The sequence below is a fragment of the Ambystoma mexicanum genome, chromosome 6p, assembly GCF_040938575.1.
Source record: "Ambystoma mexicanum isolate Mex_15411 chromosome 6p, UKY_AmexF1_1, whole genome shotgun sequence".
In the NCBI taxonomy this organism is placed as follows: domain Eukaryota; kingdom Metazoa; phylum Chordata; class Amphibia; order Caudata; family Ambystomatidae; genus Ambystoma; species Ambystoma mexicanum.
Window position 1 is genome coordinate 107775934 of NC_090935.1, and position 22176 is coordinate 107798109.

Sequence of the window (22176 nt, forward strand, 5' to 3'; positions counted from 1 at the left end):
ATGGAGGCTTCTTTCAACTAAATTTGATGGTTTTTGGAAGAAAGTAGGTAGTTTAACTAGTTAACATGGAACTTAGATATGAATTTTGGTGAGAACCTAGGGTGTGTTCTAAGAAGCACCTTGTCTTTGTGGATGATAATGAAAGGTCTTGTACTGACAGTGCCTGTAGTTCACGGACTCATTTTATAGAGGTGATAGCTACTAGAAAGGCAGTTTTGTGAGTTTAATGTGTTAGGCTGGCTTTGTGCACAGGCTCAAAGGGTGGACCCATGAGCTTTGTGAGGACAACATTAAGGTTCCAACCTGGCTGAGGATTTGAAACGGCAGGGTATAGTCTTTTACTCCTTCCATGAATGCTTTGATAACTGGCAACTTCCACTATGACACTTTAATTTGGCACATAGTGTAAGCAGACAGAGCTGCTAAGTGTACTTTGATGGAATTAAATACTAAAACTAGAGTCTAGTCGGTTAAGCATATAGTGAAGAATGTTAGATGGTGAACAGTCAGGAATTGTGTTCTGTTATCTGCACCAAATGACACACCTTTTCCACTTTTTAAAGTAGCAATGTCTGCTGTTGGGTTTCCGTGCTTCTTTGAGGATATCCATACACCTTTGTGGAAGATTTTAGTGCCCAAATTCTAGGACTTCAGGAGCCAAGCTGCCAAGTTCTTTGTTTGAATTGATTGAGAGTATGTATGGAATGTTGCTCTCTCATGCTGGGAGAGCATGTCGAAGGGGCACAGAAGTGTGATTGGTTAGCACATTGCTAGTTTGAGTAGTTGTGGAAACCATAGTCATCATGCCCACATATGAGCAATTAGGTTTTAAGTGACTTGTTCCTGGTGCATCTTGTGCACTATTTTGTTGAGTGGTGTTGGTGCAAAAGTGTAGGCACATGTCGCTCACCATCTCATCCACAGGACGTTCCCCATGGACTCTGGTTGGGGAAACCTGGATGCGAAGTCTGGGCATTGTGAGTTTAGGTTTGTTGCAAACAAGTCTAGAGGTGGATGCCCCCACTGGGTGAAGACCTCATTTAAAATATCTTTGTGAATTTGCCACTCATGCTCCTCAGGTAGTAGACAACATCAGTTCAGTATCTGCTAGTTCCTCTGGAACGTGTTGTGAGACTAGGAACATTTTCCGCTTGAGCGCCCACTTTCAAATTATTTGGGACAACTTGGACAGACTTAGAGACTGTGTCCCTCCGTTTGTTTGGATACACCATGGCAGTAGTGCTGTCTGTGAGGACTTGCACTGATTGACCTGATACATGTTGCTGAAAAGCTTGAAGTGCTTTGAGGACTGCTAGCAGTTCTAGAAGGTCTATGTGGTTTTGGGATGTTTGTGTCTACATGATGTGTGCTGTGTGATAAGGGTAATGGGCTCCCCACCCTGAGAGTGAGGCGTCCGGTGTCAGAATGGCTTGTACTGGTATATTGCAAAAAGGTTTCCATTGTAGCAAGTTGTCTTTGGTCCACCAGCGTGGAGTTTGTACTAAGGTCAATGAAACAACCACTAGATCGTCCCATTGACCACTTGCCTGAGACCATTGTTTTGCTAACTACCCTTGCATTGGGCGGATGCGCTGTGCGCTTGAAACCAGATAAATGCTTGAGACCATCATCCGAAAGGCCGTATTGCCTTGCGTGCGATTATTTGGCGACGGGCTAAATATTGAGGTACCTGAACCAAAATGTCTTGTACTCTCTCGTCTGAGGGGAAGACCAACTCTTCCTGAGTTTTTATAATTGCTACCAGGAAATGATTTACTTGACTGGGGACGCAATTTGATTTTTTCTCGTTGATGAAGAATCCCAATTGGACCAACAGATTGATTGTTCTTTTGGTGTTGAGTTTGCATATTTGTGGTGTTTCCCTGTTATAAGCCAGTCTTCCAGATAAGGGTACACTGGGATTGATTCTCTGCGTGCGCTGCCACTACCGCTAGTACTTTTGTGTACACCATTGGAGCTGAAGATATGCTGAAGGGGAGTACTTTGAATTGGTCAATGTTCACCCACTATTTTGAAGTGCAGATACTTTGTGTGCCGGGAACATTGAAATATGAAAGTATGCATCTTTCATATCCAATGGTGATGTTTTTCTTTTGCTGTCATTTTCTGATGTCTTGGCGGGTGGGTCAGTGGTTTCTGCAGAGGTTCAAAGCAGTATCCCTCTGCCACGTTGGACAACACCCACTTGCCTGATGTGATCTCCTCCCATGTGTGGGTGAATTGAGAGATGCGACCTCCGACTGGAGTAGCATGGGAGGGGACCCGAATCAGGGCATCCTTGTTTAGAGTTAGAGGAGCCTCTTGTGGCAGAGCCTCTACCCCTACTTCTGGACTTTTGTACCCTGTTTGAAAGTTACCCCCCCCCTCCCGGTTATAACCTATGGAGCGTTGTGAACATTGTCCACAAAAATAAAAATCGCCTAGTGTTAAACGCCCCTCGCTGGACAAAGGGCTTATTAGTTAGTTGTCCCAATGACTTCAGAGTGTCATGCTCTTGTTTGGCACTCGTTAGTGCATCCTCCACGGCTTTGCCAAATAAAGCGTTAGGTTCAATGGGCATGTTTAGGAGTGTGGTTTTTGTTGTTTAAGCTCTGAAAGTTTTTCTGATATTCGCGGCTATAATAAACTACTGATAACCGCAGCTATCTATAGTTCATATATAAAAGGACTACATATAGCCAAGGTTATCTGTAGTTCATACCTGCGACTATAGAAACAAGGATTTAAAAAAAAGATATTTTGACAGGTACAGTTGTGTCATGGGGTGAACAATCACTGCCCATGGCCCATGGCCAGTGACACAATAGGCATTTGGGACTCCCACCCAGGTAGTAACCAGGACTGACCCTGCTCATCTTCAAAGCAAGGTAGCAGCTGACACTTTCTGACCATGATGCATAACAAATGAGCACAAGTTAAAAGACCACTTAGAGAAACATGGCCTGAGGGGATAGGCACCTCTTTTTGAAGCTAGGCAGGATCGGTCACGGTTACTGCATGGATGGGAGACAGTCCACAGTTCCAGATGCTGTGTGTTTTCTTAGTTTTAAATATCTCATAACATACTAAGAAAAAACACAGCATCAAAATTATGTTTTTTAATTTTGCAAAAACTTTGCAAAAAAAGTATATGGCCCACTCTGAATTTTTTTGCAAAGTTTGGTGAGGTTTGGTCCAGGGGGGGAAAAGCTATGGGGGGGTCCCAGAACTCTTTTTCCCATAGACTGAATAGAGGAAAAACTTTGCGCATGCCTACAGCCCAAACCGCTGCACGGATGTTCACCAAATTTGCGGCAGGAGCAGGGGCTTGGTCCAGAAAGGGTGCTTTTGTTAATTTGGTCTAAATCCGTCCAGTAGTTTTCTTTAAAACGTCCAAAAAGTAGGTCTAAAAAAATGTGTGATATCTATGTTCGCTCAGCGGAGACACTTCCCTGTTCACTCCGTGGGCAGGACACTGATTGGCTAATGGGTGCGCATCATGTCCACGGACACGCAACGTGTCTGCCGATTGGCTGGAGTGAGGCGTGATGTGCGTCAGATTGTTCCGATGCGTCCGCCATCTTGGATTGCCGATAGCGCAGCGGCGAATAGAGGCGAAATGCAGTTTTGGGGAGTGTATTGGTATGCAAGAGTGCCTCGGGAAGTTTAGGGAGGAAGAGATGGGTGAAATACTGTATTTGTTTAGGTGGCAGGTGCTAATGATGTATTAGCCATGCCCACGCTGTCTGGGATGTTTGTAATTACTGAAAATGAGGGGTGTCCTAAGGATAGTATTCCCGTCCGTGCTGTGTGCAGGCAAGTTGAAACTGTTGTAAATACACGCATGGTATCAGCGGACTTTAAAATTGAGTTTATGTCGCAGTTAACTTTTTTCAATCTATGGGCGTTATAATGAGTTATAAGCCTCCACCCAAGACTCTAGGCCCTGGCCACCACCACCGCTGCATATCAAACCCATACATCACACCCATACAATCAAATATCTATCAGGTGGGTGTGGGCAGGCCCTAGAGTCTTGGGTGCAAATTGAGTATATGCCGCAGTTAAAATGGGTGTGATATGCTGCAGTGGTTATGGCCAGGGCCTAGAGTCTTGGGTGCATGGCCGCAGGCCGTAGGGCATAAGGCCATGCACCCAAGACCGACGTTATAAGCACTGACGTTATAAACCACCATGGATTTCATATACTGTGGTGGTTGTAGGCAGGATGTAGAGTCTTGGGTGCATGGCCTTCAGCCATGCACCCAAGACCAAAGTTGTAAGTACTGAAGTTATAAGCCACAATGGGTGTGATATGCAGCGGTGGTTGTGGGTAGGACCTAGAGTTTTAGGTGCATGGCCACAGGCCCTAAGCCGTAGGCTATACACCCAAGACTCTAGGCCCTGGCCACAACCACCGCACCATATCATAGCCATAGATCACACATATTGATTCGAATATCTATGAAATGTTTGAAATTATACTTACTGTTTCATTTGTTGAGATTCAATATATTTTTTACATGACGTTAGTACCTGGAGGAAATATTCTTTTTCAATTTCTGTGATAAAAAAAGAGCATGTTGGTGTATGTATTTTATAAAGACTTATTACATTGCATAATAGACATTTTAGCTTTTTTTTACCCTCATATTTAGTTTACAAACCAGTGCACTGTGCATTTTGATCAGTTTCTGTGTTTGTTTTTCAAGTCATTGGGTCTGTGGGAAAAAAAAATCCTTGTCGGATTAAAAAAAACCTTTTTTTGTTATGCTACAAACTATTTGTTTGTTTCCTTTCAGTGTTCACTTGTTGTTTCTGGTTAATGTACTATCTGTTGGCTTGTTGCAGATTTTTGAAGCAGTTACCTGTTGGCGTATTCTAACTGTTTATAGTCTTTTAATTGCATTTTTGTTAATGTTGAAGTACAGATTAGTTATACAATTTTGGCTTTAAGAAGATTAAATAAGCATTTGTATGATTTGCTGGTAATCTCTGCTTTAGAGTAATGGTACTATCATTGCATTTGAACCATCCACATTTTTTCTTTATATATGCAGTGTAGTGACCTGCATTGGTTGTGGCTCCTGCGTGGTAGATTATACCTATTGTTGTGAAGGTTTTCTTACCAAGTGATACTTGACCGTGTGTGAATCCAGTCAGCATGTAGTTTGTTTTTGTAACATCTGCATTGTAACGTAGAAGGATTAGTATTACGTAGTTACTATGTGTTTGTATTAGTAAGGTGGAGCGATTATCTGAATTGCAGATAGTACATAATCTGCCATGGTTTGCATTTTGTACAAGTTGCTGAAATGGAATGGATTCACAATTAGGTATGGATACCTACACAAAGCGCTCATTAGGGATTTGTTCCTGTGTCATATTGTTGCAGAGAGTGCATGTATGTTTCCACATGTATGAAATCTGGAAGATTTCATTTATAGGTATGTTTTTGTTTTTCAGTACTTGTAGTAAGTAATTCTTGTGGATCTTCTTGTGAGTTTATAGTGAACCTCACCATTCCAGCACAGTAGTGCAATTCTTGTCTTATTCCGTGAACAATATAAGTGTTGTCAGGATTGTTTGTTGCATTTCTATGAAGGCAAACACAATTGATCTGTACTGTGTACGTAAATGTTGTTATCAATTGGTGGCAAATGAAAAAGAATATTCATTGCTACATTTGCGTAGCAACTTACACCAGTTACATTTGAACGTTTAAATGGACCAGATAGTTCTGTGTCCAAGTCATTTTTTCGGAGTTTGTGTTGCTTCTTTGAAGAAGTACCCGAGTTACTTTCACTAATAGGTTCTTCTTTGGTTGTGGTAATTGATGAAGTATTGGCTTCTTTTGCTCCCTTTGAAGGATTTGCAGTCAGATCCTGTTGCATTTCTGTTTGAATTACTTTTCTTTTACAACATTTTCCTTTTTGTGGAACAGGATATGAGTTTAGATGGGGGGTATACAGTGAACGTAGTCTATTGTATTCTAAAATGCACGGAATATCAGTGTTTGCTCTACTTGCATCAAAGTTGATTAGAAATAGACCGTCAAGTGTACGTAAGCGTGATAGTGCTACGTAGCTCATGTCTTCTTTAAAGACTGTGTTCCCAATATCTATCAATGCTTTGTCTAGGGTAAGACCTTGGGATTTATGAATGGTGACTGCAAGTGCAAGAGTTAGAGAAAATTGTTCTCTACGTACATACATGTCTTTGAAGAGAAGGAATCGAGCTGTTGAGCACCCTATCCTTTTTACTTCTGAAAGCTTGTCAAAGAGAATATTGACAAACTGAATGTTGTCATCATATGGGTATGTTTGAAAGACAACAACTGTACCCAGTGCTCCATTAACTAGTCCTTGCTCCATGTCAAGGTTATATTTAAGCATTACTCTACAATTTAAGGATAATTTTAATATTTTTTTGAACCCAGCTGTGTTGGAGATTGAATTTTCTAAGGTATTTATTCTTGTTTTGGCTTGTTGACACATGGATAGTGTCATACAATGTACATCCAATTTGTCTGTGGAGCAAATTTCAATTATTGGTTGCATTTCTTTTTTTTAACATTGTTTCATTGAATTTGGAACAGCTTGCAAGAGTTGGCATTAAGGACATACAATTGACATGTTTGTGCGCTAATTGTTCCATAACATCAGTAGCACATGTGTTATCGCCATAAAGTGCATGGATGTGCCAGGTTTTCAATATTGCTTGTGCTTCTTGAGATAGTACACCAACTCTAATACTTTTTAAAATGTTGGCTTAAGTGAGGTCTGCAGATTGACGCATGTTTTCTTTTAATTCTCTGTATTGGAAATGTTGCCAAAGGTTGACATTTCCTATGCTGCCCACAGTTTTATGGCAGAGTTTGTGTCCTAAGGTTTTAAAAATAGGTTCACCTTTCACTGGTGTCAATAGCAGAACATCTCCGAAAACAATAATGTGTTTTCCTCCAAAGAGTTCTTTATAGTTTGTTTTAAGTACTTCTTGCAATCTGAGGTGAATCAAAGCCAACATTAGGTTGCAGACCATGCTCACTTCATCTATTAATAGCATTTTCATTTGTTTTAATACTCTGCGTAGTTCCTTTGCAGCTTCTGCAGAAAGTTTGTAATAGTCTAATTTGTTTTGGTGTTCTACTGGAAGGAGTAGTAATCGGTGTAAAGTGGCGCCGCCTATGTTGTAGGCAGCTAAACCTGTGGGGGCAGTTACAACAGCTGACAGTTTGTTGTTTTGTCAATTGTTGAAGGAACTTGCTGATGATTTTGATTAAGAATGTTTTGCCTGAACCAGCTTCACCACTGACGTATAGCAGTATAGGTTTGTAATTTTGGCAGATACATTCTTTATTTTCATGTTGTACACCATGTGTAATTTCTTTTGTTACTTCTTCAAAAATGGTGTGCTTGTCTTTGTTAAGTTTTGATTGTAGTACAGTGAAGTCTTCTGTATCTTCTTCATAGTGACACATGGTGTGTTCTACTTCTGTCATAGCTAATTCTGCCTCATTTGCTATTAGTGGCTGTCCCAGTGGTTCTTGGCTTCCTGTTACAGAAGGCTGACTACTGTCAGGAGTGTCCTTATCTAGTTGGGCCTGGAGTTCTTCTTCGTGTTGCTGTTCATTGTGCAACATTGTTTTGTACTGCGTAAAGTTGACAGCAGTGATAGGGCTTTCATTTGCTTTGAAAGCGTCTTCATAGCAGTCATAGCTATCTAGAATCTCTTCTTCTTTTCTCCATGGTTTAAAAAGTTGTAGCAGGGACATGTAATATAGTTCATACTGTTGAGGAGTTTTTTTAATGACAATTTGACATGATTAATTAAGCTTCGTTTGGTAAGTTTCACTAAGCTGCCTTCACAATCTGTTACTCTATATCTACCTTTGTTTTCATTGGGTTTTATATTATTTTTGTATGCAAAGTTTTGGACTATGTGGTATAGATACATGGTTTCCAAAGTGGTACTCCTGTTCGGGTAGTATGTGTCTAGTAAATTGTTTTTCAAAATGTCTCGGCTGTTGGGATCATTTTTGCCTATTGTTTCTATGTCCTCATATGATTTGAGAACTCTTTTTCTAGATTTAGCAAAGACTTAGCCATACTATATTTTCTGATTTTCTATACAATGCAATACCGGTTAAACGATCTGCAGCTTCATAGGCGCCACATTCACTATGAGAGAGCATTTTTATGCCTAAATTGTACAATTTCAGAGATAGTGTTTTGTCTGATGATAGGTCATTCCAGAGGTCTTGAAGCTCTGTTTTTCTGCTTTTGTTAAGTAGGCTGTAACATATCGTGCATCTGCAATGGAATTGTCTGCAATGTACTGCACATCTATGTTTGCATTCCATAAGAGGGCAATGATTGCGTTGTAATCATTGATATATTTTGATTCTTCTGTTCTTTTTATGTAATACGTGTTCTTAGGTGATTTACCTTTAACACTATGTCTAACTGAAGACATAGGGCCTCATTACACGGACGGCGGTGGACCAAGGTGCTATTAGCACCTTGGTCCATGGCGGTAAAATACCGGCACCGCCTTGGAGGAAAGGGGAATTACCGCCCTATTCCAAGGTTGGTGGGGCGGTAATTCCCCCTTCCCCCATTGCCCTTCCCCATTCCCATTTTTGCCCCATAGGGCATAATGGGAATGGGGAAGGTGCTAATTACGGCACCGCAAATTGCGGTACCGTAATTAGCTCCCTGGTCCCTTTGCGGGTTGGTTTTTAACGCCTGCAAAAAGCAGGCGTTAAAGTCTCCAACCTGCTAAGGGACCTCGTAGTAAGGTGGTAAGGGTTAACGGTCACCGGTACCATTAACGTTGACCGTTAACCCTTACCGCCGTCCGTGTAATGAGGCCCATTAAGTTGTTCACTTCACCTGTTTCTGTAACTGGTCTAGGGAAACCAAAGAGGCATTTGGTGTAGTATTTCCCTTTGTTTTTGTATTTGCAACGACAATATTTGCCACATTTGTGTCTTTGAAATTGTACAATTTGTGCATGAAGGTCACTATGTCTCGTTTGTGAAGGACTTTTACAAGTGACATATTTTTGGATAAACTGTACAACATTGGCATCACTGTCCTGACCAAATTTAGGAGCACCTTTAATCCATAAAAGCATGTGGATATGTGGTAATCCTCTGGCTTGGTATTCTTTTCTCCAAAAGAAGTGTTGCACTTCTCTGAGGGGAGGAACAGTTTTATTACAAATAAAGTGTAGCATAGCAATGAAACGATGGTGGAAATATCTTGAAACATTAACAGGATCTAGAGAGCAAAGTTCTCCAGGTGTTAGTATATCTATGTTGGTTTTGTTTTTGTTTGATATGCGTAGGAAATCATGTAAATCTTCGCCTGCATATTCTGCACAACTTAATGTAACAAACCAAGTTGGTGGTCCAAGGTTTCTGATCATACAACGTACATCTCCGTGACGTCGGAACCAGTATTCTTTCGTACCACGCATGTTTGCAAACAGATTTGTTATGCTTGATTTTAAAACCTCATCATTTTCTTGCACTTTTTGTATTAATTGCATAGCTGACATATTTTGAAAGTGGGTTCCCGATTTCAATGTGTGCAACTCTGTAACATAGGGTTGCTAGTTCACTTTCAAAGAGTAGGTGGAATATGTATTCCGCATTTTGTCTAAATCTGGGTTCTTCAGAATACATTTGTAATGAGCGGTATTCTGATGCTGTTATCTGAGTGGGTCTATCATCGTACCTTCCTCCTTTGCCAGTAGGAAATAGTAGAGGAAAAGCACGTGCTTCTATACTTTTTTTCCCATATGCTCATTGGTGAACCTTTGGTTTGTTGCATTTGGTAAGTTTCTAGTGCATCATCTATGCTGTCATTAGAGAGCAATGGATGAATTGTATAATGGTCTAAAATATTGGATACTGCAGCAGGATCCAGAAGTTCAAATGGACCAGTTTCTGGTGACTCTTGAATGATTTCAGTTGTTTCCCTTGAGCTTTCTTCAATATTTATTTATTTGTAGTATTCATTATTGTCTTTCAGATATTGCAAGGCTTGTTTAACTTTATGTAAGTCTACAAGTTGTTGCCACATTTGTTTTGTCTTTTGTTGGTACACCATTTACTAAGACAATTAAAGATTGCTCTATTGGACTTTGCACTCCTAAAGTGTGCCCATTTTCTGTCAGATCTAATGGTAAATAAACTACTTTGCCACAAATGCATTTCACCAATTCAGAGCGAGGTAATTTTGCTGTTTTTGGTTGAAGGCGTATTATTGCTTGAAATGGGTGTACTGTTTGAATTATGATGCTCTCATTCAAATGAAGTTGTTGCAGGGGTTTTGGTAGTGGGAATAATTCCAAGTTATTTGTGATCGCACGTGAAGAAGTTTGGTTGTTGTCAAGTTTTGTAGTGCAGTAACTAAACTATTAAGGGTTCACTTATTTCGTATTTGTTTTCTGCTAAAAGGTAGAGAGCTAATTCAAACCATTTGGAATCTTCATTGTCTTCTATTTTGTATGTTACGTCTATAGTTTTTGTGTTACTTTTGTAAAAAGTTCTGCATCAACACACACACACACATGGTTTGGTACATGAGCGGATGTACCTTTAAATGTTAGTATTTCTTTTTTGTGTGTGTGTAGTAGAAGGTTGCCATGTGCAGAATTGTTGCTAGTTTTTAAGTGGCTTTCACTTCCAAAATATTTCCTCTGGATACGGTCGATTTCTTCTTGTAGGTATTTGGGTGTACCATGCAGAAGAGTGTTATTTAAATTTACTAGTTCTAAAGCAGGACTTTTAGCATAGTACAGTTTATACACTAGATTTCTTACATTTGAATGATGTGCTGATATCATTTTGATATCATGGAAGGTGCTTTTGCAAATAGGTCCAGAAATGCAGGCTAATGAATGTCCTTGTAGTCCTGTGTATTTGCGCACTGGACAGGTATCCATATTTTGCAGCACTTTCATTTTGATTTTGTCTTTACCTTTCACATACTAATTGAGGAACTGGCATAAAGATTTGAAAGATTTGTTGGGAATGTTACACATTGACGTGCACGGTCATTTGTATACTGGACGTTCTGGTTCAGTCGAATGGAGAGGTAATTCTGAGTTTTCTGGGGATATTTTTGTAAGCAGTGTTTCTTGTTCCATGATTGTATTATTAATTATCTCATACCCTTGTCCACTGCTATGGGTGGCAATTGTGTTTGTTTGGTTTTGTTTGTATGCTTCTTCATTAAAATATGGTTCTGTGGTCGTGGTGTGACTCCATTCACCTCCACAGATATTTAAGAAGTTATTTTTGTTGACATTCCGTTTATTGAGAAGTTTTTTTTGTAGTTTAGTACTTAGTTTTGTTAGTGGTTTCATCCTGTTTAAAACTAAAATAAATAACTTCCTTTTGAGAAGGATTGCACTGTCTACGAGAGCTTCTAGGATTCATTTTCTACGGTAGGTTTTAAGGGTTGTGCATTATTTCGCTCCTGTTTTTATAAGATTCTGAAGGACTCTGTGGTGGAACATTTTTGCTAAAATACTTTTCTTAGTATGGTTATTTGCTAGTATATGAAGATTTATAGGAGCAGTTTTAGCAGTAGTCGTAGCCGAATTCTTGTTAAGCATTTTCTGTTTAGTTTTACATTTTGATAGAGGAGGCAAAGTTTCTCTAGAAGCTTCTTTTGTTTCGCTAAATGACTGCATTAGCTGTTTTGTTTGAATGTTTTGTACAAACTCTGGTAGAAAGGGATGCTTATTTTGGACACTTATTTTCATTTGCTCTATTTCTGCGTTGCTTTCTACAGACTTGCTTTTTGGTAGGCATTCTTTGGGGTCTGTTGAAAAAAAAAGAAGGTATGGGTCGGTCTGTTTTGCAATGTATGTGTGCATGAGTGTATGACTTTGATGGGGAAGATGTATGTGGCGGTGTGTGAATGTGCATTGGGCAATTACAATGAGTTGCAAGGCTATTCTTCTCTTTGTATGTTACTACAGTGCGCTTCGGATGAAAGTAGAAAGTGAGCTAGTGGGGAGGGCAAGCATTAATAGTAAACGTAATGGTATAAAATTAAAACAGTTCTTTTTCTGTAGTTATAACATTCTAAGGGTTGAGTATGTTATTTGTGTCCCAAAAAAATGGGGATTTGTGTGGCATTCTGCCTGCTAATCTCTGTTTAATAAATGGGGATTTGTGGGCAGAATGGTTCAGAAATCGATGGTTTCAACAACACAGTGGGCCTCATTACGACCCAGGCGGTAAGTTACCGCCTGGGCCGTGACTTTACCACCATGGCGGAAACTACGTTTACGCCATGGTGGTTGGCGGACTTACCGCCCCATTCCGACCTTGGCGGGGCGGTAAGTCCCCAATCCCCATTTACCCTTCCCCATTCCCATTTTTGCCCCATAGGGCATAATGGGAGTGGGGAAGGCGTTAATTACGCCACCGTAAATTACGGTGGCGTAATTAACTCCATGGTCCCTTAGCGCCATGGATTTTAACACCTGCTAAAAGCAGGTGTTAAAAGCGCCATGGCGCTAAGGGACCTCGTAATTGGCAGTAAGGGGTCGGCGCAGCTAACGCTGGCGTTAACCCCTTACCGCCAGGGTCGTAATGAGGCCCAGTGTCTTTGAGGAACATTAAGAATATAAAGGTAGTATTGTACTTACTTTTTTTGTGGATTGAGCAGGTTTCTTCGGATATGTTGTTTGTAGTTTCCATGCTGCTGATTTTCAGGAGAGTGGTCTTCACTGCAATTGTAAAAGGAAGAAGTTAGTAATTTTGTGTGTTTATAGCACTGATGTTAATGTACAGGTTGTTTTTATGTTTTTGTGGTAGTATTCTTGTTTGATATCTGAACATAGTGTATACATGCATTTCATTTGACTATGTGCAGCCTTTCTCTGTTATTTACAGCATATGTGCCTTCAACATGCTTTGCAAATGAGTAGAATTTTAAGGTCATGAAAATCACTTGTTTTTTACAGCTGTGTTGTAGATAGCAGAGAGGTTTGAAAGTAATAGTTCATTATAGTAGATGGGAAAAATTTGAATAATTTCATATTGTAGCTAGACATGCGAAGGGAGATTTCACCACAGCAATCGGGAACATTTATTTTTCGCATACGATTGCATTGGGATTAGTATTAATTGAGGCGGGAGACAGTAAAAATTGTGACATTTTTCAATGAATAAATCGGGAGGGTTGGCATGTATGTATAGGTTATGCGGGACACAGTGAAAAAAAGTGTGATTTTTCTATGAAAAATCGGGAGTCTTGCGCTTAAATCGGGAGCGTTGACATTTATGTATTGCTATGCAGATTTAGTGGCATTAGTCTGTTGATATGGAATCATAAGAGTTGTACATGTACTCTGAATAAAATATGCATACCTGTACTTTGTAATCATGCATGTGGATATGCATGGAGCTATAAGTAAAATTCTCGAGACTTGTACAGTAGTTTTTGTAGTAGGTGGTTTCCGATGATATGAGACTTGTATTCAGAGTGATCAATAGTACATTTGAAGTGCAGAACTCTGATGATGGAGTTAGATGTAGAGGTCTTGGATGTGATTGGTGGATGGTTGTGTGACTGCTTAGCTGTATCCAATGAGTGAATGGAATCGAGGGTGATGTGGAAAGTGTAGAAGGGCTAGCTAAGAGTAGGGATCAGCCAATCAGATGTTTACGTTGTTGATTTGTGTAGAAAGAGAGTGTGTGTAGTGAAGATGGCAGAGGTGGAGAAAGTCACGGTGTTGGTGCTCGGCAATATGTTTGTCCATGGTTTACAGCAGTATTCTCAATGTAGGCATGTGGCAAACAATGTTGATGTTAAACGAGTGGAGGTGGTGTGGAGCGCTGTGACTGACTGCAATGTAGAGGCAATTCTCCAGGTGTGTAGAGATATGCGTAGGATGAACAGTCCCCATGTGGTAGTTCTGCACTATGGTGCTTTCCATTTGTGCTATGTGAGTTCCCCAACTTTATTGGGAGATTTGGAACAGTTGGTTCAAGCAGTAATCAACATCCTTCCAAATATGAAATACATTTTTTCTGGATTACTACGTAGAGCAATATGGGACAACAGTTCTGTTTTTTGTCCTCAGCAAAACAATGCTAGGTGTGCAATCAATCGAGGCATGCATGCTTTCATGCTAAGAGCTGGTATGTTTTTCTGTAACAACGAGAACATGGTTTCGCGTAATGCGGCTTATTTTGAACAGATGGTGTTTCTTTATCTTTTTTGGGAAATGCCATGTTCTTTTGGAATGTAAGGGTTGCTTTGGAACAGGTTATGTGAACATTTTAGTTGTAAAAGAAGAAGAAAAGAACCCTAAAAAAATACAAAATAACAGGTGTCTGTCAGGCATCTGCAAAAAAAACAACAAAAATATGGCTCTTTTCAGCGCCCACCTTAAATGGGAAATGGGGAACACTATTTAAATGTACATTTGCCACGGTCAGATCTTCTACATATCCGCAGACATGGCGGTAGTTTGCGGACAGCGCGCATTACATACAGGAATTCTGGGGTGGAGAGTCATGCAAATGAGAATGAGCGGAGCTAGGGATTGGTCAGTAAGGTTTAGTGGGTGTGTTGTGTACGGAGAGATTTAGTGAGGGCATCTTTTTCCTGAGAGGAGATCAGACAGCTATGGCTGTGTGTGCTCGAAAACAGATTATCTGGATTTTGGGAGAATCATGGATACATTGGTTGGAGGTGCATGCAGAACATTGCGATATATCTGCAGATCTTGGATTCCCTCATGTGGAAGTGTACTAGCATGGAGTGCGTGGAATGAAGTGGCGGGACTTGGTACCTCCCTGTGCTACTTTACATACACAGCATCATCCTGACATAATTATAACTATAATTCATTGTGAAGGGAACAGTTTAGGACATGTGTCTGGAATTTCCTCACAATTTGCAAAATAAGATCGACTTGAGAAGGTCATGGACATGTTCCAAATTGCCAATTAATTTGTTCTCGTATTGCGCAAAGACAAATGTGGCTGCATTCTTCTTCATTTGGTCCACAAATGGAGAAAGCGAGGCGCAATGTCAATAAGGCTGTTTGTGCCTTTCTAAGAGATGTTGGCATGTCCTCTTTCCACAATGAAAATATGTTTTGTAGCACATTCATTTTTCGCAGAGATGGAGTCCATCTTACATATGCTGGCAATCAGATTTTTATTCGAAATGTACAAAATGCAATGCGACCTTTTTTGGAAGTATAGTCATCTATTTTGCATTACATGTTGACGAATCCAAGTTTTTCAAACACACAAAACACCACCAAAAGGCTTTTTTAAGAGCCACCACTTACTCCCAGAGAAAAGTGCATTGGTTTTGCCAGGGTTGCACCCCAAAATGTTATCTGTCCTAGGACTGTCCTCAGACTTTTAAAAAAATGTGCAGGGCCCTGCACTGCTTACTTGATAGTTCTATTTTAAAACTGAGAAAGGCGGCTCTGAACTTTGTTGTTTTATATATTTTTTTTGCTTTTTCTACACCCGACACACAAGAAGAGGAGGAGAAAGGAGGTTAAGGAAGGGACACCAACCACGGGGATAAGAAAGGGCAGGTGGAGAGAGGAAGATGTCGGGTGGGCCTAATGTAGGTAGGTATCGGCTCTACTGGTGCTCTGTGACCGTAGTCTCGAAAGCACTTCGAAGACTCTCCCCCCTGCATGTTCTGCGTCGCAGTACATACACAACATTGTGACCCTTCAAAGGTAAGGGTCAACAGCATCGAGAATGGCCTGTGAAGCAGCTGGAGGGATGCGCTCTCCCACAGGAGTGTCTCTTGTGGTGAGAGGATCGGAAACGGAGGATGCTGCGGAGCAACTCAACCTACTACGTTCTTTACATGGTACAACCTTGCAAATGTCCGCACCGTGGACCGAAGTTCGGTGTCGCTTCATGGATGTCGTACCAAAGCTGTATGAACCAAGTCTCCCACGACTCAGCACCAAATTGCACTGGTTACAGATGACCTTGTTCGCACGTGCTTTCGGTACGTTACTATGAACGGTAAACAACCGCCACACCCACGACTCCTGGCAAGTGCTGGTAGTAGGGAGTTCCTCAACTTCATCCTCTTCATCCTCGTTCTCTACATCCTCACGCGTATTCCCCTCTGCAGGCCCTTGGGGAGGTGTTGGTGGTGGAGGGTTTGAGGAGGGTGGTGAGGCTGATGTAGCAACAGCAGCCATGGATGCCATTAGGGTTGGTGAGGTAATCTCCGCTAGAGCACTAAAGGCAGCAAAAGTCAATCTGCGATAGCCAGAAGTTCAATGAAGATGAGCTCTGGGGTGTGGCCTTTTATAGGGGTGGAGGGGTGTACATCGTGACCATATCGATCACTGATAAGCGTTCAAAAAATTATAAAAAATATGTGGAAAGCCAGGGCATTTGTCTGGGACATGTGAAATGGTGATTTTTTACTGTAAAATAATTTGGATTGTCTGCATTAGTTCTTTTAAAATGTTGGGGAAGTGGACAAAGTGCGCAAATTAGGACACACGCTCAGCGTGGGTGCAGTCACATGATGACGTTGTGAACACGTCCGTGTAGGGAATGGGTGTCCGCAGGACACCAAATACACAGGAACGGTCGTGTGCATGCCCGCGGGTTTTCTACGGACAGTCCTGAAACTAATTTAAAGTGCGACACAAGTGAGATGGACAGTTATTGACAGCCGCGATGTTCGCAGGACTTACGGGTGTGGTACGCATGTGCGTAGATGGTGTGCAGAGTGTACGGCCAGGTACAGTGTCCTTTGGACACCTCCATTTTGTTTCACTGCGGACATCCCGGACACCGCGCATGTTCTACAAACATTTCCATCTTGGTTGCGAACTGTACAGACAGGTACAGTGTCCTTAGGACACCCGCATTTTGTCCATTATGGGACATCCAGGACAGCGTCTGTGTTCTAAGAACAGTTCCATCTTGGTTGCGGACGGTACGGGGAGGTATACTGTCCTAGGACACACCCTTTTTGTACATTTACGGACATCCCGGACAGCTGGCGTGTTCTAAGAACAATTACATCTTGTGGTGTACTGTCTTTAGGACATCCATATTTTGTTAATTACGGACAGGCCGGACAGGCGCGCTGTCCGCGGCCATTTTAACTGTTAAAAAAAAAAAATAGACACAATTTCATTAAAACGAACATAACTTTTTTTTTATTATACACATATACAGAAATTAAGAAAGTTTTGTCGAAACATTTATGTTGGTGAGAGTTTGGGGATAGTTCACTGGCACATGGAGAGGGGGGGCAGTTACAGGTAGTACAGTGGCATCTAATTCTTCTTTTGACGTGGTCCTCCACAAATTGCTTTAAACCATTGAAATTATCTTTCAGCATGTCCACTTTCCGTTATATGCATTGCAAGGTTCCTTGCATTGTGTCTTTTGGTGGAATTTCTTCAATTTTTGCATGGTCTGTTAAAAATAAATATATATATGTTAAGTACACATAAATTACTGACTATTAATTTGCTTATGCAGAGAAGTGTGTACCATTATTATCGCTATCTTCCGACATTTCGTCACGCGGAAAATTCTCCTCGAGCCACTCCAAAGTACTGCACATTTCTGCGTGAAAAACACAAATACATTAATTGTTCTGTACCTCATACAAAAAGTATACAAATATATAAGAACAATGAAGTTTGATTACTTGTTTCTGGTAATTTGTATGTAGACATGTAGGTTCCACTGCTTAATAATTATTACTTATAATGTGTTTATGTGCTGCTTTTTAAACTTGTGCAGTTTTTATATGGTATGATAGAACAATTTCAGATACCCCTGAGTTTTTGGGTAGTGTTGATGTCATCCGCGCCCGTCCATGGACATACGCACAGTCCGTGGCCTTCAAAATCATTAGCGGGGGGGGGGGTTCAGTATGTTCTATGTTGCATGTATATAAAGTAAAGGGAATCCTAGTAAACATCTCCCAAATTCACACGATGAAAGTGTATATTCAGTAAAAAAAAAAAAAACTTTGTTAAAGGGATGTTATGGTTAAGTTGCGCTACTAAAAACCTATAAAATTCAGTAAAATAAAACTTTGTTAAAGGGACATGATGGGTCCAAGTAAAACTGAAAAACCCCTGGAATTCGCCAATTATGGTCAGCTAAGCAACCATAACTCGCACCACCACCGTGCACTGCTAAAACTAACACCCAGGACATCAAAGATGGCATCACAAATGTCATTGATGACATCACTGATGACATCACATATACATTTAGTTTTCATGCAGAGCCTCCACAAGGGATTATTATTATAATATTGGCAGAAAAGTATCAGATGATTGAACTAAGAAATGCCACGCAGTTCATTAAGCAATGAAATGCTGAAAAAAAACCATTGCATTACTGAGTTCTTTCAGTACATGAACAAACTCATGAAGAAATGTAGCCATTGTCTGCAGCATGCACTACAGAGGTGCAATCTTCTCATGTTGCATACTAAATTGATAAATGCTTCCATTACAGAATTCTACATACTGTGAAACATAAGTATCTACGTATGCTTCCCTTACTGCATAATTGCACTATTACTCACAAAAACATAAAGAACGCACAATGCATACAAATATAAGCATATACGGGGAACGTAAAGCAAGCACCAAAAACTGCAGTATTAACACAAAATGTTCATAACCAAACTAATTAACTTCATGCACAGAAAAGATTCTTGTGTTTCAGGATTCCTTCTTCTATGCATATGTATGATATGATGTAACCGTACCCTAAGGAAAGTATTGTAAGAACATATGAGAAGGGTAAGGAATACAAATATAGCACTTTTTACTTCTTAAACTCCAGACTGACAGTGAAGAAAGCCACCTGGCTTACAAATGTCAGTGAACAAAAAAAGAAGGAGCTAGACATGTAATGTCATCTGTGCTGTCATCATAGTACTTTGTACTATAGTATAGTGACTTTTTAGTTCCTGTGTGTTACTGGCCTAGATATATCAGTGGAGGAAAAAAAGAGTGAGCAAGACATGTGATGTCATCAGTGATGCCATCAATGACATTTGTGATGCCATCTTTGATGTCCTGGGTGTTAGTTTTAGCAGTGCCCGGTGGTGGTGCGAGTTATGGTTGCTTAGCTGACCATAACTGGCAAATTTCAGGGGTTTTTCGTTTTTACTTGGAACCATAATGTCCCTTTAACAAAGATTTACTGAATTTCACAGGTTTTTAGTAGCACAACTTAACCACAACGTCCCTTTAACAAAGTTTTTTTACTGAATATATATATATATATATGTGTGTACTGTGAACATAGCGCATTGTTTTAGCCAGTCAACAGGTTTATTTCAGCATCCAATTACCATAGTAATTGTTTTTGGTTACTAAAGACTGGGTGTTGACACAAACTCTTTAAATAAATGACTCAGAAAACGGAGGTAATCGATCCTCTTTGGTTTTGGTAATAGAAAAGGTTTGGAAAACATCAACTTGCCCCCCACACCCGTTCTCTTCCTCTCTAGGCTTTCACTTTAATGAAGACTTCACCTTAGCCCAACAAGTCAGCACAGTAGCAAGGAGCTTCTTTTCTGATCTTAGACTTCTAAGGAACATAGTTTCCTTGCATTCCACCAGGCATAGAAGGACAGATCCTGCCTTAAACTCAAGGCTAGACCATCGTATTGTCCAGCACTTTAAATGGGAACAAAAGAAGTGCAGGTGATCATCAATCCACGCTTTGAGTGGGTCGGGTGGCTGTCATGCTGGGGCCCTGGCCAGGCTCATTGATCCATTTCAATGAATGTCGCACTGTGCGTCCCGCTCCATTTTCCTACTTGTACATTACCCTCCCTTGTTATGTGTGTCTCGCAGGGCTTTAAGTGGGGTAAGAAATCGAGGGGGGGCCCTTCATTTGTGGGAGGGGCGTGGCCTAAAAAGTGCACAAATCGTAGGGTATACACACAAATATATATAAATGTTATATATTTGTGTGCGTACCTTACTATGGTTTGTGTACTATGAAAGCCATCTTTTCTAAACATAGAGATATGTAACATATTTCTACGTTTTTTAAAGCTTTGACTACTGACAAAATTGTCCGTCGGCAAAGCTTTATAAAAGATGGATTGAAATGTGTACTTTTCAAGCCATCATTTATGAACGTCGAGGAATCGCCAGGATCGCCGAGGGTTAAAGACGCCTCGGCGACCTGGGCAAACAAAGGGACAGTAACTGCCTCTGGTGACCTTTCGCGCGAGGGGTCACCAAAGGCAGTTACTATGACTGACGGAAGTGGCAGCCAGTCACAGTGTCGTTGTGGCTGGCTGCCACTTCTGTCAGCTCGCCTGACTTCATGGCAGGCGCATCTCCATGCATCCCGCCAATGTTGTGGTAGGACGGGGGCCCCGGCAGAGCCCCGGCTCAGTCCCACTTTTTGGAGACTGCCGGGGCCCGGCCCACTTTAAGCACTGGTGGCTCGCATTTCATGTCTAATGTTCCATTTGTGTTAATTTCTATTTGCCTTTATGCACACACACACTCACTCCAGTCAGAGTCTCGCACGCTCTTTAAATCACTGTGTAAGGCTGCCTTTTTTGTGAGACTGGGCTTCGGGAGATATGCATGCTGAAAAATCTCAGTGATTCCAAACAACAAATCAGTAAAACCGTTTACTGTTCAGTGACTAACTTTCAATGTGATCCTTTCACCCTAATGCAACCATCTCTCAAACACCCCTATCAACATGTGGTGTTGATACGTTGGCATGCTTAGAGAATGCACAATATTTGCACGCAAGGCCAAGTGAGATTAAATATTTGCCATGGATCACACATAATAAGCAGTGAAACTGGGATTCTGTCACACGCAATTCCAGTTTCTTGTGCAAGGTGATAAGAACATTTGAATATGCATATAAAAGCAGATTTGCTTTTTTGTAGAACTAAGCTTTCGAAGTCAGAAAATGTCCCATCACAATTCCAGTCACTTAAACATTGACATATTAGAAAAGGCGCTGCTAATAATAAAGAAACGTTCAAATAAAAAGTAATTGTCCAGGCTTTCTTTATATGATAGCTATGCAGGGGTGTTCCAAGCAAATCAATCCATAAAAAGCCCAATTTGTGAAATGGAGTACCTAGTGTGCTGGCAGCTCAGCCTAGTGTGCTGGCAGCTCAGCCTAATGTGCTGGCAGCTCAGTCTACCGAGCAGGCATCTCAGGAGTTGCATGTTTGGCTCTCCTTTTGTTATGAAGAGTGGTCCCTGAAAGAGAGGTTATGGACTCTGCGGGAGAGGAACAGAGGAGGAGGAAGAAAGTGCTGCTTTCCCTAGCAAAGGGTGCAGGAGTTTAGGCATTCATTGAGGTTCAGTTAAATGAAATGAACTCATTTTCACCTCGTTCTATAGTTGAGTACTGGTACTCTCCTTCAAACTTTGAGAAGTGCAGTTACTCATATTTTCAAAAGTAAGAAGTGCAGGTACTGACGGTTAGGAGCGGCCCATTTAAAGCACTGGTAATGGTCGATGCAATTTGGTTGGTGTTTCTACTTGTATGGCGCTGGTGAATTTTGTTATATGCATTTGCTACATTCACTGAAATGCGTAGTAGGTATAGTCCACACGTTCTGCTTTGGATACCATTGTGATTTATTGAAAATGTGTTATTCACCAAAAGTGCCGACACATGTTTCGACTGTTTCGAGGGGGTCTTTATCAAGGCTAGGGTTTAGGTATCTCTTGAGTAGAGAATATGGAGAAGGGGTGTAGCCTCTGTCTGAAGTTCACTTCCTGGTTCGGTGCATCTGTTTCCTATGGTGCTTGTTAACACAGTGGTACAGTCTGCTTCTCGTTCAGTTGGGAACAGTGGTACGGTCTGCCGTTCGTTCAGTTGGGAACTGAGCGAACGGCAGACTGTAACACTGTGTCAACAAGCACTGTTAACAAGCACCCTAACCTTGATAAAGACCCGCTAATGGTCGAAACACTTGTCGCCACTTTGGTGAATACCACATTTTCAATAAATCACAATGGTATCCAAAGCAGAACGTGTGGACTGTACCTACTACTCATTTCAGCGAATGTACCAAATGCATATAACAAAATGCATCAGTTCCTAGTGAGCCTATTTCTTACTTGTAATGGTCGTTACGAGCAGTTTCCGATCATCTT

General features: G+C 41.0%; 1 protein-coding gene across 5 annotated transcripts in view; it reads right to left on the bottom strand.

Annotated features, from left to right (window-relative positions):
* Positions 1 to 22176, bottom strand: part of LOC138511252 (protein unc-13 homolog B-like) — a 2171549-nt gene that overhangs the window by 248575 nt on the left and 1900798 nt on the right. The window contains exons 26-27 of one of the 5 annotated variants that reach the window (XM_069626796.1): positions 17543 to 17617; positions 17257 to 17464 (exon numbers count right to left, since the gene is read on the bottom strand). The exons of the other annotated variants lie outside the window; for them this stretch is intronic. Coding sequence (XP_069482897.1) covers positions 17572 to 17617 — 46 coding nt within the window. The 3' untranslated portion in view covers positions 17257 to 17464; positions 17543 to 17571. Of the gene's footprint in view, positions 1 to 17256; positions 17465 to 17542; positions 17618 to 22176 lie in introns of those variants that run through there. 5 annotated transcript variants of the gene reach the window in all.